This window comes from Myotis daubentonii, chromosome 16 (assembly GCF_963259705.1).
Source record: "Myotis daubentonii chromosome 16, mMyoDau2.1, whole genome shotgun sequence".
NCBI classification, from domain to species: Eukaryota; Metazoa; Chordata; class Mammalia; order Chiroptera; family Vespertilionidae; genus Myotis; species Myotis daubentonii.
In genome coordinates this window covers 26,389,627-26,408,044 of record NC_081855.1, presented here as the reverse complement: position 1 = coordinate 26,408,044, position 18,418 = coordinate 26,389,627, and the positions used below count along the sequence as shown (strand labels likewise).

Sequence of the window (18,418 nt, the reverse complement as noted above, 5' to 3'; positions counted from 1 at the left end):
TTTGGTTTAATAAGTTTAGCTTTGATTCCCATTTTTAATGCCTATTTTATTTGAAAGTGTATCTTGGAAGTTTTATGTTAAAATTAATTAATACTATATTATGAAAAACGACAATTATGAAAATCAGTAAAACTATACAGTTTGGTCCAGTCAGTGTGGCTCTGTGGTTGAGCATGGACCCATGAACCAAGATGTCACCGGCACATGCCTGGGTCATAGGCACGATCCCCCAGTAGGGGGTGTGCAAGAGGCAGCCAAATGAGGATGTTTCATTGATGTTTCTATTTATCCTTCTCCCTCTCTCTAAAAATCAATAAAAAACATTTTTTAAAAAAACTATAAAGTTTGTCTATCAGTTAACACAAAAATGACTGGATGAATTTTCACTACATATGGAGAATATGCAAGGAATGGGATGACTTAAACTATAAACTTCCACCTTTGCCATTGTGGCTCAGCTGGTTGGAGCAGTGTCCTGTATACTAAAAGGTTGCAGGTTTGATTCCTGGTGAGGGCACATACCCAGGTTACAGGTTCTGTCCCTGGTCCAGGTGCCAATGGAAGGCAATGTTTCTCTCTCTCTCTCTTTCTCTCTCTCTCTCTCTTTCTCTCTCTCTCTCCCTCCCTCCCTCCCTTCTTCCCTCCCATTCTCTAAAATATGTGTATATGTGTGTGGGCACTTCCAATTTATAATATTCCTGCTATAGAAAACACCTGAAAGAACAACTGAAATTTGTTGGTAATGGGAATTTAATAGCTTCACATCCTATTCACAGGTTCCTTCTTATTCCAAACTAAGCTAAATTCTCAACATTTAATTTTTTCATCCATAATTCTCAGAATATTTTCAGTAGCATCAAGTTTTATTACTTTAATCCAAAACTTTGAACTACGAACTCTATTTACTAGATAGTAAATTATACAACCAATTTACAATACATAATTTGAATATGAACTACAGTGAGGAAGGGAGGGACTCAAAAGCTGTGAGGGGAAAAATACTTTTGGGGGTATAATATGGTTGTTTCTGCTTTTCCTTCAACTCTTAGTTTATTTAAGCTAATTCCTAACAAATGATCAACTTTTATTTTGGTTATATAATGAATCCTTTAAATTTTGCTCAATTTGGTTATTTGACTTGTCCAAACAATCAGTACAGCATGATTTCCACACATTTACTAATGCTACGGCTTATATTCATCAGCTTAAAATTGAAAAGGCTGAATAATCACAAAATGTATTGAGATAAGAGTCTTCCTCACTCTACTGACCCCACAATATCTTGTCAGAAACTGATTAAAGAGATACGCATCCGAAGTGTACAATTCAACAAAACATCATCTGCATACGCATCATGCACCCACTGCCCAAAGTCAAGTCTCTTTCCATCCCATCTATCCCCCTTTGCCCTCTTCTACCTCCCCGTCACCTCTGCCCCTTTCCCTCTGGCTCTCACCATATTACTGTCTGTGTCTATGTGATGTATATATGTATATATGTATACATACATATATTTTAATCCTTTCACCTTCTTTCACCCAGTTCCCAAATCCCCTCCCCTGACAGCTGTCAGTTTAGTCTGTCCCATACATCCATGCTTCTGTTCTAGTTTGTTAAATTACTTTGTTGATTAGATTCCCCACATATAAGTGAGTTCATATGGCATTTGTCTTTGGCTTATTTCATTTAACATAATATTCTCCAAATCCATCTGGGCTGTCGCAAAAGGTAAGATTTCCTTATTTTATATGGCCAAGTAGTATTCCATTGTGTAAATGCACCACAGCTTTTTTATCCACTCATCTACTGATGGGCACTTGGGCTGTTTCCTAATCTTGGCTATTGTAAATAACACTGCAGTGAACTTAGGGGTGCACATATTCTTTTGAATTAGTGTAATTTAGGTACCTGCTGAAATTGTATCATACTACCAGGTGCACGCTATAAAACAACTAGATTTTAACTTAAGATTTGGTGATTTTAATAACTGATACGCCGAAACCGGTTTGGCTCAGTGGATAGAGCGTCGGCCTGCGGACTGAAGGGTCCCAGGTTCGATCCCGGTCAAGGGCATGTACTTGGGTTGCGGGCACTTCCCCAGTGGGGGATGTGCAGGAGGCAGCTGATCGATGTTTCTCTCTCATCGATGTTTCTGACTCTCTATCTCTCTCTCTTCCTCTCTGTAAAAAATCAATAAAAAAAATATTTTAAAAAAATAACTGATACTTTCCATAATTTATAAATTCATTTATCTTACAGTAAAAGTTAAAGATACACTTTCAAATAAAATAAGCACTAAAAACTAGGCACCATGTAGTTGGTAAAAAATTTTGTGTTTTGAGCAGTTACTAAATGTGTCATTTCTGAATCTAGTCAATCAAAGTAGACAATTTTTTTTTCCTTGAAAACACTAAGTTTATTGCCAAACAAATAGCATTACTTTTACAATCTGATCAAACTATGTGCAATTCTCCAGGAGAGAATTTAAATAAATTTTCAAGTACCTTGGAAATAATTTCTTCAACCTCTCAAAAGAAAGAAACCATCTCATTCTCAATATGTGAACTAACCATAGAAAACTATACTAAGTTGCCATGTGGGAAAAAAAACCAGAATACTAAGTACTACAGCTATAGCATTTTCCACTGATGACTAAGACATTTGGTTCATATATATGTATATTATGCCTTTAATCTCCCAATTATAACAACATATATAAATTAGCCTAATGGAAGCCTATAAAGAGTAAGATCTTTTTTTAAAATATTTTTATTATTTCAGAGAGAAAGGGAGTGAGAGAGAGATAGAAACATCAATGATGAGAGAGAATCATTGATCGGCTGCCTCCTGCATGACCCCGACTAGGGACCGAGCCCGAAACCCAGGCATGTGACCCCGACCGGAATCAAACCCAGGACCCTTTGGTCGACAGGCTGACGCTCTATCCACTGAACCAAACCAGCCAGGGCAAGAGTAAGATCTTAACATAGATCTTGTAATTACAATTCATCTCTTATGACATGCCATAATAAAAAAGGTGACAGTACTATGAGTGCTACTGATGAAAGCTTACATTATAATAAAATTCAAATAGTGAAAAGACTTTCAGATTTCTTAAGAAGAAACAGTGGATATTTTAGATCTAAACACAGTACTTATGAACTGAGTATGAATATGTTTCACAAAAGCAAAAACAAAACTGTAAATACCAACACGACTTCTGAATAAACTCTCAAAAACACATCAGCAAAACTTTTATCTTATTTGAGAAAGTGGTAATTTATTTATTTACTTTTTTAGTCTATGAATTGGCTAAAGCACCATGGAAGAAGAAAACTTATGAGGTGTATTGAACCAAGAATCATTTAAAAGGAAATCTTACACTCTGAATAAATTTAAGATTAGGAGTCCAAATGTCTAAGAAAATTTTCATGTAATTTCAAGATAAAATATTTTCATAATTAACTGCCTTTGATAAGATTATATAATAATCAATTCCATAAATTTACCTATTTACTTTATAAACAGTCCTTTTCGATCAGAAAGTACTTCACATTCAGTATCTATTAGTCTCAAACCAAAGGGAGGAAAAAGCCCAACAACAAACAATTTATCAACTAGTCTATAATTATAAAGTATCATTATCAAAGGTATAACTTTAAAAGATACTTTACACACTCAAATTTATATTTCTTTTCAAGCTATTCATCTAAAGCTTACTGATGCTTAGTATTTTAAAACTTAGTCAGTATAGATTTTTCTTTATAAAAATAGATTTCACATTGAGGTGACTTCTGATACAGACACACTCCACCTTCACACATGCAGTACTCGTCAGAGTAGAGGAGGATGCACGACCACTTCACCGTATACACTGAGGCATGCATGAAGTACCACTCCAGGCATGCTTTAAACCCACAAAGAGCAGCTCAGCCACTTACAGCAGTGCCAAGTCCATGCTTGAAAGTGCTCTATATAGTCAATTGTAGACAAAAATATTTTACAATTAAAGTAACTAGCCACAAAGTATCAAAGAAGTTTACTTGTGTTTACTAAATACAAGTTTTAAGCATTTATGTAAAACCATACACTCTAATAAATGGAATGTTTTTAATATTATGAGCCAAAGGGGGTAAATGTAATAATATTTTATTTCTGAATTACACATAAACTTGAGGGGGGAGATCATCTTTTTTTTTTTTTTTTTTTAATGGCCTTGAAAGTAAACCTTGAGGATATAATGTACTGTCTCATTACACTGGTAAAAGAAAAAAATTTTAAGTTTTTAATACAAACATACCTTATCTACAATCAGATTCATGAAACTTTTCCTTTGGAACAAATTGTATTTAATGTTACTACTACCTATCAGTGTAATTTAATTCACTGATAGTCAACTGAGGGTCAACTGAGGGAGGTGTTATTGTCTCAGGCAATTTTAGTTATTCATAATGTCTGGGTGTGGGGAGAGGGAAGTGTCACAAATATGGCAGGATGCTAAACATCCTGCAACACACAAGCAGTCCTACACAACAAAAAATTATTCTGCCCAAAACACTGCTAGCACCCCACTGAGAAAAATTAAATGTGTCACTAAATAGCTTTATTAGTAGTTATTTTTTCCCTTCAAAAATGGATAAAAGAAAATGTGGGCAGACTTTTCTGTAATTCAACACATCTAAGGCAAATAAAGATGGGAAGGTATTTTAACTCACCAGAGACACACTCTTAAAATGGAATCTGATGATAAAGAGGACAAATATAGCTAAATCATCGATTATTAAAGTCCCTTTTAGGGCAGAAAATGGGAAAAAGTTAACCAATTTATATAAGTGTGAACACATATAAATAGATAAAAGTGGAGCTATGATAAATAACACTTGAGAACTCTCAAAAGGTGATTGTTCATAATTAGAAGAACAGAATGTTTTAAATCAATGGTTCAAATTTGATAAGGTTTCATTATCTTTCTATTGAATGTACTCGTATCAGAGTTGAAGGTTTTACAAGTATCTTTTAATGAATTTGCTTATTTTGTCTAATATGGCTTTGTAACATGTGAATACCTCTAAGTACGTTAATATTTCATTTGTTTAAGGAAGACTAAAAAGTACAATTAAATATGATGTCACCATTTTTAAAACATGTCATATTGGTCTACAGCATAAATAACTACTACTTTTAATTTAAATGGTAAGGTGACAAGTCAGAACATATCAAATGCTGAGGAAAAGCTAAGAATATTAAGAGTATGCAACAAGTTTTGGAAAGAAAATCTTAAGTTATATTTTCAGTGGCACTTTCTCAAGGATATTGGACCCAAATTAAATGTTTTAGGTTTAATCTTTCCAAAGGATCCTATTAACTCCACCTTCCTCAATAAGGGCCCTCAGGTCAGACTGATTATGAAAAATATAATTGTATATAAGTTTACTAGATATTAATAACCACCTATGATAAATCTTTCTATATTATATATCTAAATTCAGAACCTTCTGTAAATAAAGGATATCTTTCTTAAAAAGAAATAAAAATTTAAGTAATTTAGCAATACCTTTTGGACTTACATTGGTGATGATTCGATGGAGGGAATTTACCAGCACATAGTGAAATGTAGAAGGGGAATTCTGAGCCAGGCAGATCTACAGAGGGCAGAAAAAAATAGCAGATTATTTCTGTGAAAAATATTCAGTAACACAAATGAGAACAAAAGAAAAAACAAAACTAACAAAAAATTTTTAAAAATAGAATAAATTTTTAAGGTCTTTAAACTAATATTGATATACTAGAGGCCCAGTGCATGAAATTTGTGCACTGGTGTGTGTGTGTGTGTGTGTGTGTGTGTGTGTGTGTGTGTGTGTGTGTGTGGGGTCCCTCAGCCCATCCTGCACCTCTCCAATCTGGGACCCTTTGGGGGATGTTCGACTGCCGGTTTAGGTCCGATCCCATAGGGACTCACACTCTGGGACTGCTGGCTCCCAACCGCTCGCGTGCCTGCCTGCCTGATTGACCATAATTGCTTCTGCCTGCCATCCTGATCACCCCCTAACCACTCCCCTGCCAGCCTGATCAAAGTCTAACTGCTCCCCTGCTTGCCCGATCGCCCCCAATTGCCCTCCCCTGCCGGCCCATTGGCCCCAACTGCCCTCCCCTGCTGGCCTGGTCCCTCCCAACTGCCCTCTCCTACCAGCCCAGTCACACCTAGCTACCCTCCCCTGCTGACCTGGTCGTCCCTAATTGCCCTCCCCTGCAGACCTGGCCCCCCAAAACTGCCCTCCCCTGCAGACCTGGTTGCCCCCAACTGCCCTCTCCTGCTGGCCTGGTCACCCCTAACTACCCTCCCCTGCTGGCCTGATCGCCCACAACTGCCCTCCCCTGCCAGCCATCTGTGGCTGTGGGCGCCGCCATCTTTGAGGGCGGGGCAGTCAATTACCATATTCCCTCCTTATTGGCTGTGGGTGCTGCCATACTTGTGACCGCATGAGGGTTAATTAGCATATTCCCTCTTTATTAGATAGGATAATAGTGAGCAATACCAGTATTGGTGTAACCTATTCATCTTTCTAGTCTTTTCACATTTATAAAGGATCAATAGCATCGGTGAATATAACTGGATAAAAACCAATGCTCTCACCTTAAAGTGTTGGTTGTTGTGAGGGCTTATACGAAAGCAAGAAACAAGGCAGTCAATCATTAGATCCACATCCGCAGGCTGGCTGCCTCTTGAGAATGGTTTGCTTGGATTAAAGAGCAGGTTCTATGAAAATCCCAATAGAAAACAAAAGCCTTTAAACAATCATGCAGTCTTTCTCTTTCTAGCATTTAATAATATCAATACATCATCCACATTGATGGCAGTAGCATTCAGTTGCCAGAAGAAGCACAAAGCACTAATATTATGGTTCATCAGTCTGATAAAATTCTTACTATACCATATATAATCCCTTTCAGGTCCTAATATATTATTTTAAAACCAAGTCAGAATATTTATGCTAGTTTAAGAAAACTCATTAATTATGTGTTTTCTTCATATTCTACACCATTGTATTTAGCCTGAGGAACAAGTAACAACAAAAGCAGATCCTATGAACTCATTATCAAAGAAGACTCAGAACTTTAGTGTTAGCAGTGATCTTTGACAATTTAGTTTAACACTCTGAGTGCCAACCAATATCCTAGGAACTATGCTAAAATTGCCAAGGCATTTTTGCTGATTTTCCTTAGGTGCCATCTGTCAATAAAGAGTGAACTATTAGCATCCAATAGTGACACTGCAGGAGGAGCACTTTTGGCGAAAGACAGGAGGAGCGCGATCGTGCTCCCCAGCACTCTAGGGGTTAATACTTATACTTGAAGTTTACTTCCCATTTAATTTTTTTTAAGTTTACAGTAAAGAAATAATAAGAATGTTACCTTAAGATCGACCACCATAGACTGAACTAGTAGGAAAATGACAGAGTTATCTTCCCAATTGATGTAGGTACTTGCTTTACACAATTTGACACAGGCAATTGCAGCACTTTCAGTCAGCTGCCTGCTTCCTCCATGGCCAGCAAGTGCTTTACGTAGACTGTCCAGAAACAACTTCTACAGAATTCAAACACAGCAAAAAGATAATATATGAAGTTTCTCATATTTCAGATTTATCTAATAAAGTAGCAAAATATCAGCCTCTAAAAACTGTACTCTAAAAATACATAATTGATATCCATGGGTTTTAATTTCTCAATGAAAGGAGTTGTCTTTTAAATATTTCTCGAGGCCAAAGAATAGAATCTGTTCTTCACATTCTTTGTTGAATTAATAAAGAAACATAAGAAACAGTCCTTCCCAAACAAGGGAATTCACTGTTCAACCTTAATTCAGCTGATATTCTTTTTTACATTATCCTTAATTCCTAAATATTAATTTGTTTTGGTTATGGTCTATGTCAAACTGTTCATTTTTACCTAAAACTCCAGGCTATATTTAACCTTCAGTCTTCTAACTAAGGATATATCCTAAGGCTAACTTATTGCTCTAAATTCTGTTCTTCGCAACAAGTTATCCCTTCTTGTGATCTCGAGCTCTCTTTGCACTAACAAAATTCTCCCTTTGGATTTTCTCCTAAATAAAATTTACAAGTATTCTCAAATATAACATGTCAAAAGCTAGTAACTAAACAACAGAATATACATCCTTCTCAAGTACACATGAACAATGTCCAGGACAGACCACATGTTAGGCAACAAAACAAGCCTTAATAAATTTTAAAAGACTGAAGTCATATAAAATATCTTTTCTGATCATTATGAAATGAAACTAGAAATCTCAACAGCAGCCCAGCTGGCTGAGCACTGACTTATGCACCAGTCAGGGCACATGCCCAGGCTGCAGGCTTAATCCCTGGTGGTGGCGTGCAGGAGACAGTTGATCGATGTTTCTCACATCAATGTTTCTCTCTCTCTCCCTCCCTAAAAATAAATAAAAACATATTTAAAAAAAAAAAACGAAAAAAATGGTCCCCTGAACTATCATCTTTACAGAATGCTAAGCCTGGAATAATACACCCCTTGAGTAAAATAAACTGCTTCACATCTGGACATATGGAAATAATTTTGCCCTCCTCACCTTATTCATGTTGTTTTCATCAACCACATCCCTGGATATATCCTGGATTATTTCTGGACACAAGATAAGAAGAATGATTTGTAGTGGCCAAACTGCTGCTTTACGTTTGGTGCTTTCAGCAAAACCATCCACCAAGTCAAAAAGCTTTTCTGCACACTCTATGTAAAAAAAATGTAAATAGTAAATGATTTTATTAGATGAGAAGAAAGTCTCTGACATTATCCAAAAATCCAAAGGCCACATATTTAGAATATAAACTTGGAAGTTCACTTAAACAATTAGACAATTCATTCAGGTAAGCAGACAAGCAATGTTCTAATGTCCATGTATTAGAAGAGCTATCTTGATCCATCCTAGAAAAATCCACATTTTAGAATGGCCAAACTTGTGTTTAATCTCAATGTGCAGGGTCTCATGTGAAGTCTGATATACCCAAGGAAGAAAGTCTGGACAGCTTCAGGAATCTGTATTATCTGCCTTGCAGTTGGGCCTGCAGAATTCTAGGTAAGGATACTAACACTTTATACACATCTCCCTAAATACAAAATAAAGCCTCAGAGCACAATAAAGTGCTTCTCTACAATGAAGAGCCATCAAATATCCCATCCACAACTCTAATGAAAGATCAGAGCTTCATTTCAAATGTCTTTATCCATTTGCTCAAGGAAAAGAAAGGGTTGAGGATAATTTAGAAATATAAGAGAAAAATATTTCCTATTTGACATCTATTGATAAGATGTAAAAGCACCTTAATAACAAAAAATAACTTGGAAATTGTTAGGTTCCTACTTCATAAGTAAGAGTTTAAAAGACAAAAAAACCAATCTTATCCTTACCAGCCATATCTGTCTGTGGAATCTGGTAGAGCTTTGTAAATTCATCTGGATAATTTTCTACCCAGTTCCAAAATGCCTACAAATAATAAAACATGTTTTTACATGAAAGCAAGGATATTTTCTTAACATAGTAAATAAAATGTCACACAGCTTCAATTATATCACAAACTACTAATATCTTTCATAAGACTATTGCAATGCACGTCCCTAAAAATTAATGTAAAATGATTATTCAAAGCCATGACTTTTTAATTCAAAATTGTAAAGAGAGCAACATTTATAGCTAAGTTAACAAAACTGTAATGCCAAAGAAGTTATGACTTACTTTTTCCAGGCTATTTATAACAGCTAACTGTGCAACCTTCTTTAGGGCTTTAAATTTAAATGCTGTTTCTGGGGGGAAAAAAGTTTTAAAAATTAACTCTAGAAAACAAATACAGTTCAGAGTTACTAGTAAAAAACAAAACTTTGTTCCACTATTATTTCTAAGCAATGTAAAAACAAAGACAATTAATAAAAACCAAAAATGCACTGGCTATGTCCACTAAAAACAAAACTCAACACAAAGTATACATGGCCAGAGGTGGGGCAGCCAGGGTGAAGCACCGAGCTCATTGCAAACAAGTGAGTTTGACTCATCAGAGGAAGAGCCTATTGAAGATGAACAGACTACAATTCAGATATCATGGCCACCCCTGTCACAAGTGAATTGTTCTCGGTTTCTTGGTTTATGTGCTCTTCCAAGTTATAAATTTAAAAATACTAGACGAAATATCCAAAAAGATACTGAAGAACTAAAGAGCTATGGTATGCACGACATATTGTTTTCTGCATCAGAAGGGAACTATCAAAATATAGAGTCCCAAACCTCTTGGACCTCTACCAGTAGTATGGAATAATCATTCAGCATCATCCAATCCCAGTTGGAAGGACTCCTGACATGGCCAGCTGCTGTGAAATAATGGAGGGCCTTAAAATCTGCCTTAAAAATAACAAACAAAAACAAAAACACCTTAATACACTGTTAGGGAGGAGTTGGGAGATCTTGTCTTGTAGCCATCCTCTTGTCTCCTACTATACCTGTCTGACAGTATTACCACAGCAAGCCATAGAGAGCCTGAGAGACCTATGAGGATCTGGAGCAATACAGACCATAAAGCAATATAATTATCTTCACAAATTCCAGGACAAACTAGCTATACATCTATCATCAATAGATTCACTATCAAGGTCTGTATCTAAGGGGGGGAGGGAGGGGGGAAGCAAGAATATTGAACAGGATGTATAAATGACCATGTCTGAAATTTAAAAGGTCTCTAACATAATTTGTATTGATGTTAAACTACTGATGTTATCAACTTGAGTGTAAATGTATGTATGCAGATATTCCTAAAGCTTTTATTAATAAAAAAGTAAATATGCCTTGAACTTCAAAGATGGTTGTGTTGTTTCCCCTTTGTTTTGTTTTTAAACGTACTTTTAAAAAAATATGATACACATGGTCATTATAGAAAATTTTTAAAATACACAAAATTCTAAGGGAAATTTTAAACATCATCCATGATGCTGCCACCATTTGGAAATAATCACAGTTAACAGTTTGATGAATTTTCTTCCATCCATTTTTCTATGCACATATAAGACAAATAAATATATTTACCATAACTGAGATCATGTAGGCTAGATATAATCTACTCTTTTCATTTCACATAGTATTCTAAATTTTTCCATGTCATTAAAAATTCTCCATACATATATTTGACGGCTCTATATACAATACAACATGCCAGGTACTTTCAATCTAATATAAATTTAAAAATACTAGATACTGTAAATAAAGAATATCTTTCTTAAAAAAAAATAAAATTTAAGTAATTTAGCAATACCTTTTAATTCTTTCAAAATCTTAATGCTTTCAGACAGTACAGATGAGCAAACTGTCTCTGAGGTTACAGATCTAATAAATGATTACATTGGACTTCAAAGCCATAGTCTTTTCAATATGCTTTGATATCTTTCATAATATTTAAGTCAATATATTAAGTCATTGGTCATTTAAACATTTTCCAATTGTTATATATTAAGATATGCCCAATATCTCACTATTATAAACTCGAAAGTTCATGCACTGGAGGGGGGGTCCCTCAGCCCGGCCTGCCCCCTCTCACAGTCTGAGAGCCCTCAGGGGTGGGAGGTCACCTGGCAATCAGGGGAAGGCGACGCCCCCATCACACCTCTGCTGCTGCCACTGCCGGCAGTGCAAGCCTTGGCTGGCCCTGGTTACCTGAACCTTGGGCCAGCCCTGGGCAGCTAAGGGGACTGGGGGACTCCGAAGGTAGGCGCCCCAGCAGGGCTGAGGGGATTGGGCACCGCCATCTTTGAGGGTGTGGCAGTCAATTAGCATATTCCCTCCTTATTGGCTGTGGGCGCCACCATCTTTGCGACAGCGTGAGGGTCAATTAGCATATTCCCTCTTTATTAGATATGATAAACTAACAAATACTTTTATATCCAAACTAGAGGCCCAGTGCATGAAAATTCATATACTGGAGGGAGGGGGTCCCTCAGCCCAGCCTGTCCCCTCTCAGTCTGGGAGCCCTCAGGGGTGGGAAGCTACCCATAGATCAGGGGAAGGCGACGCCCCCATCACACCTCTGCTGCTGCCACTGCCTGCAGCACAAGCCTCAGCTGGCCCTGGGCGGCTGGGCAGCTGCCATCCCAGGCTTGCCTGCGCCTCGGGCCAGGCCTGAGTGGCTGGGTGGCTGAGGGGACTGGGGGACTCCAGAGGCAGGCGCACAGGGTTGAGGGGACTGGGCACCGCCATCTTGTGGCTGTGGGCGCTGCCACCTTTGAGGGAGAGGAAGTCAATTAGCATATTCCCTCCTTATTGGCTGTGGGTGCCGCCATCTTTGCGATGGTGTGAGGGTCAATTAGTATATTCCAGGCTTTATTAGATAGGATTTTTCCTACATTACTTATTATTTCTTTTAAGTAAATGTCAGGGCTTTTTTTTTCTGGCCTTGCAAATAACTTGCTCTCCAGGTCAATTTTAAAACATATCCCTCCAATATTCTTTGCTCTTGCTCTCCTTTGATTTCAAATGATGGCATGACATTTCACAGTGCTCTTGAGCCTTTTTGCCTTCCTATCTTCATCAACTTTTATCTTTTGATGTCTTAAATGCATTATACACAGTAGTCTATTCTCAATTCCAATGTATAGATGTTTTATTAGTCCGTTTCTACAAGTTTCTGACTGAACATCCTACTAATACCTCAAACTCAATAATCTAAAGCTGAATTTATCATTTTCCTGACCACCTTCTCTGCTACCCACCCTTCCTTTCCTTCCCTGCTTTAACCAGTTTGCTCTGTAATACTTAACTTCATAATCTAAATTAATCACCAAATGCTATGTGATGTATTCTATTCAAATGCTATATATTCTACTTCTTAAATACCATACCAAATTGGTCCCCATACTACCCCATTCTATCCAGACCTCCACTACCCTCATTATTTTTCACTCACATTACTACACAAACTAGTCCCAGAATTTCATGTAACCTTCCATCAAACCATCCGGCAAATTTGAAGCAAAATGAAATATCTAAAATAAAATACTAATCCCACCTTAAAGCCTTTTCATCACTTCCCATGGCCACTAAATTAAAGCCTCATAAGCCACAAGCACAGTAGTGTAGGAGTTAAGTACTTTGGTCCTAGAGATGGGCAGATGTGATTTGTATTTTTACCCTGCCATTCACTAGCTCTATGACCTCTGAAATGTTACCTCCTAACACTCAATTTCCTCAGCTACATAAAGGATGATAATACTACTACCAGCTTCCCAGGATTACTGTAAGGACTGATGATAAAAAGCATGTAAACTACATAGCATGATGTGTGGCACATACTGAAAATGAACAATTACTACATTTTTATTAATGTAATCTGACCTACTCTTATACCTCCATATCTTGCTCTTTTCCTCTTAACATTTCTTACCCACAAACAAATGTATATTTCTTCTCTTACTTTATGCTCATCCTATTTGAGTTTGCCACATTGCTTTGCAAATAATTTGATAATTATGTATTTGTCTCATTAACCAGGCCATATAAGCTCTGTAGGGACAGATGAAGTATTTTATTAATCATTGTAAGCCCAACAATTAGCATGGTTTCTTCCACAGTTTCTCAACATATACTGTTGAACAGAATTTAAAACACATTAATTCTTTTACTATTCATATTATGGAAAGTTTCTATTCCTTTTACCATTGTAACCTTGCGCTATCCTTTGATGGCCATTTTAATATTTCTTTTATTGATGACATATTTATCAGCATAGAATCTAAATTTATGTTCATGGGGAGCAGGATTCGATGGGAATAACTTACCACAATAAAAACAGTCGTTTATTCACACATTTAGTTTCTTTTTACTTGGGCATAGAGAACCATCTCAATTAATTGTTACGGATTACACATTTCTAAGAAAACTGAGATTTTAAACAAATACCTATTCATTAACAACCTGGACTAGATTTATTTCCAAAATGTTTCTGAACAGTTAAGAAAAATCATAAAACCCCGTTTATATTTCTTCAATTTTAAACATAGAAGTCTCTAAATTTTATCATTCACTTCCTTCACTTCTCAATGTTTAATGATACTAAAATCTTGAAATTTCAACTATGAATTGAGTGGTGGTTCACTGTAATCTAAAATAATTGCTAAGCAATTATCCATATCTTGATGTAATAGCTAAAATAATTCTTTTCTGCCTGACTTGCGTGGCTCAGTGGTTGAGCTGCAGTAACTGTGGAAATAGCTTCTGCTCCCGGTGCTGCTCCTTCAAGGTGCCCAAGTCTTCCATCGGGGCCACAGCCCCCGAAGCCCAGAGAGATTTTGTGGGGTTTTTTTAAAGAAAGAACTCTGGTTTTTAATAGTTTTGATCTTTAAAAAAGTTTAACCCTGCATAGCAATCATTTCAAAAATAATTATTTAATGTTCCATAATTAAACTGTACACAACCTAGTCTTGGGACATGGCAGCCAGTGAGGTGAGTTTGGAGCAGTCCTGTGCAGTCCCAGGAGCCAGGAGTCCAGTTCTCATTGGCCTTTTTTGTTTGTTTTTGTGTCATTCTGTTCATGTAAGTTTATTTGGCTACTTGGCATAATCTGGCCCCGCGGCTGAGCGGATCTGCACTGGGAAGAGAGAGCAGCTTGACCCCAGTCCCTTCTCGCTTCCCCTCCCCCACTTGGCTGGATTCCTCAAAGTCACTCAATGTCTCGGTATTTCTTCCTCAGAATAGAGACCTGGAAGAAATTCTTTAAATTGAACAGGTCACAGTTCGGTTCCTGGTCAGGGCACATTCCTGGCTTGCGAGCTCATCCCCAGTGTGGGGCATGCAGGAGGCAGCCGATTGATGATTCTCTCTCATCACTGATGTTTCTCTCTCTCTCCCCCCTCCCTTCCTCTCCGAAATCAATAAAAATATATTTTAACATAAATAAATAAATAAATTCATTTTCCCCTTTATTAATGTCACTGAAAAGTGATTTAATTGTTGCTTGGTTTTATAATGTTAATTATCTAAAATCATAAATTCTGAACAAGGGTAATGGAGATGGAACACAGCCTTATAATATTCATCCAAGTAGGTATAGCCTTTTCACATCTCTGATGAACCAGTTATTGAGTTTAAGCAAATGGTAAGAAAACTACACAACATATTTTGAAAATTACACTGCAGAACTATTGAGGTTTTCAAAGTTAATGTAACTAAGTCTCCTTTTAGGTCAGACTGTAAAAAATATTGACAATTCCTTAATCAATATACAAAATAAAATAAAAAGTAGTGTGAATCATAAGATTTCACATTTAAGTTAAATAAAACTAAAAAAATATTTTTGTGTGAAATGAATTTAAGTATTTATACTCAATGTATATATGCCCATTAATAATGCCCACTGATTTATATCAACACTTCCCAACTTACCAAAAAAATTCAATTCTTTCTGATAGTTTATTTCAATCAACATCATCATAAAAGCACTTTCCAAAGATTTAAAATGACAATCAAGAATTATAATATCCCCACATGGGACTACTATTGACATGTTCTAAAAGGAAGTAAAACTAAGCACTGAAAGCGTAAGAGACTTTGTAATAATGCAAAGTCAGTTAAGTAAATAACGGACCTGAAAACAAAAATGTTAGAAATAAGATTCCCGACTCAATTCCTCTTCTCATCATAAGATCACATACTTCTGGTTCTTCAGCTTCTGAAATAAAACTTTGTTATCCTGCTAAGCTATCTGCTTTTAGCTCTACAAAAGCTAAACAGGAACTTCTGAAACCTATAGCTATCCTTAAGAGATAAAATTCTAAAAGTATTAAATAACAGCACCCTTATATACTCTTTATTAAAAGCAAAAATTGTAGTTAAACAAATCTTTCCATTGCCAAGATTTAAGATACTAATTTTCTCTATTGTATGGTTTTCAAAGTTTCAAAAATTACTGAACCATAAGTATCATTATCCATTTCTCAGGGACATTTGCATTATAAAATCCACTTTGATGTTGTAGCTCAACACAACTAGTACATTCAAAATACTGGTTTTTCACCCACAGTGATTAATCGCAGCTATATCATACATTTAAACTTACCCTTCAGGAGTCGTTTTAATTTCGCACAATCCACATTGATATACTGTAACAATTCTATATCATGAACATCAACATTGTCTTCCGAACAAACAGTCAATTCCTGTAACCTGAAAGTAAAAACCAAAAATAATTTATCAATTTAAGTCTTAGGATAGTCAAAAATTCTGAATTCAACAGATTTTTCTCACCTCAATGATGAGTTATAAGAGAAAATACAAATATAAAAAATCAAAGAATAAATATTTATGAAAATCTAAGAAAGATAATTTAGGGAATAGGATAAAAGAAACCATGATAATCCAGTAAACTTCACTATGTATATGGTTATCAAATGATACTTTACATGTGTACAATTTTTTATTTTTTTTTTAAATCATAACATACTAATAACTGTTGAAGCACAGTAAGAGATACATGGGTATTTAAAATACTCTTCTCACCCTAACCAGTTTGGCTCAATGGATAGAGCACTGGCCCGCAGGCTAAAGCGTCGGGGTTCGATTCCCAGTCAGGGAACCCCCCAAAAATAAAATAAAATACTCTTCTCTCTGCTATGTGCATTTTTAATTTTGTTCTATGATAAAAAGTTTTTAAATTTCAAATTATAAGTAAAATATGAAATTTTATTAACGTCTTTCAGAAGCATGAGTGGTACAGTAGTCCCCCCTTATCAGAGGTTTCACTTTCTGGGGGTTCAGTTACTCAAGGTCAACCACACTCCAAAAATATTAAATAAAAATTCCAGAAATGAACAATTCATAAGCATTAAAGTGCATGATGTTCTGTGAAGCATGATGAAATCCCATGCTGTCGGTTCTGTCCCATCTGCTCTGTGCCATCTTTGAAAACTCTAGAAATTTTTTAGTCACCAGAGGCTTTGTTTTATAGGATTTTGTTGCATTTACACATGTAAAAATAGATAACTTTTGTGTATTTCCTGAATCTAGTTCACTGATTCCATAATAAAAGTGTTTCCAGAATAAGCCAGTTTCTTATCTTTCAGGGGACAGAGTGCTCTGGGACCTATGAAATACATGTTTCAGACAACTGCATTTGTAAACTTCATTAGCTTGTGCCAGAAATAAAAGCTGATGACCACTCACCTAAAATACCATTCTCATGGTTTAATTTAGAGATACCTTATGACATTGCTGCATAGCAATAGGTAACTTAAAATATGCAAGTATCTAGAATGTCAGTTCTTTCTAAAGACTCATTTTATATCTTATACTAGAGGCCCGGTGCACAAAAATTGGTGCACTCGGGGGGGGGGGGGGAGGGGGGTCCCTCAGCCCGGCCTGTGCCCTCTCGCAGTCTGGGACCCCTCAGGAGATAACGCCCTGCTGGCTTAGGCCTGCTCCCGGGTGGCAGAGGGCAGGCCCAATCCCTAGGCGCAGCCCCTGATCAGGCTCAGAGCAGGGCCGATTGGGGAGTTGGGGCGCCGCGCCTTGTCATTCACAGAGCAGGGCGGATTGGGAGGTTGCAATGCCACCCTCAGTCACACTCAGGGTAGGGCCGATTGGGCGGTTGGGGCACCGCCCCCTGTCACACTCAAGGCAGGGTCGATGGGGAGGTTGCGGCACCACCCCGAAACGCAGAGAGCAGGGCCAATCAGGGGTTTGGGGCGCTGCCCCCTGTCACGCATAGAGCAGGGTCGATCAGGGGGTTGGGGAGCTCCCCCCTGTCACGCACAGAGCAGGGCCCATCAGGGGGTTGAGGAGCTCCCCCGTCACTCACAGAGTAGGGCCAATAGGGGAGTTGGGGCACCGCCCCCTGTCACACACAGAGCAGGGCGGATCAGGGGGTTGGGGCGCCGCCCTCTATCACCCACAGAGCAGGGCCGATCAGGGGGTTGGGGCACCGCCACTGTCACACTCAGGGCAGGGCCGATGGGGAGGATATGGCTCTACCCCATCACACACAGAGCAGGGCCCATGGGAGAAGGGGGGTTGGGGCGCCACCCTCTATCACCCACAGAGCAAGGCGGATCAGGGGGTTGGGGCGCTGTCCTCTATCACCCACAGAGCAGGGCCGATCAGGGGGTTGGGGCGCCGCCACTCTCACACTCAGGGAAGGTTCAATGGGGAGGTTATGGCTCTACCCTGTCACACACAGAGCAGGGCCGATCAGGGGGTTGGGGAGCCTTACCGTGTCACACACAGAGCCGCAGGGCAATCAGGGGGTTGGGGAGCTCCCCCGTATCAGGCACAGAGCAGGGCTGATCAGGAGCTTGGGGCGCCTTCCCCTGTCACGAACAGAGCAGGGCGGATAGGGAGGTTGTGGCCCCGCCCCCTG

The 18,418-nt window shown here is 37.9% G+C and overlaps 1 protein-coding gene across 13 annotated transcripts in view; it reads right to left on the bottom strand.

The window, feature by feature from the left end:
- NF1 (neurofibromin 1) overlaps nt 1-18,418 on the bottom strand; it is a 242,066-nt gene that overhangs the window by 162,313 nt on the left and 61,335 nt on the right. For all 13 annotated transcript variants that reach the window (XM_059669430.1, XM_059669433.1, XM_059669423.1 and 10 more), the window contains 7 exons: nt 16,124-16,230; nt 9,772-9,839; nt 9,447-9,522; nt 8,611-8,768; nt 7,414-7,587; nt 6,635-6,757; nt 5,568-5,642 (listed from right to left, as the gene is read on the bottom strand). In XM_059669430.1, the coding sequence (XP_059525413.1) occupies nt 5,568-5,642; nt 6,635-6,757; nt 7,414-7,587; nt 8,611-8,768; nt 9,447-9,522; nt 9,772-9,839; nt 16,124-16,230 (781 nt within the window). The remainder of the gene's footprint in view (nt 1-5,567; nt 5,643-6,634; nt 6,758-7,413; nt 7,588-8,610; nt 8,769-9,446; nt 9,523-9,771; nt 9,840-16,123; nt 16,231-18,418) is intronic.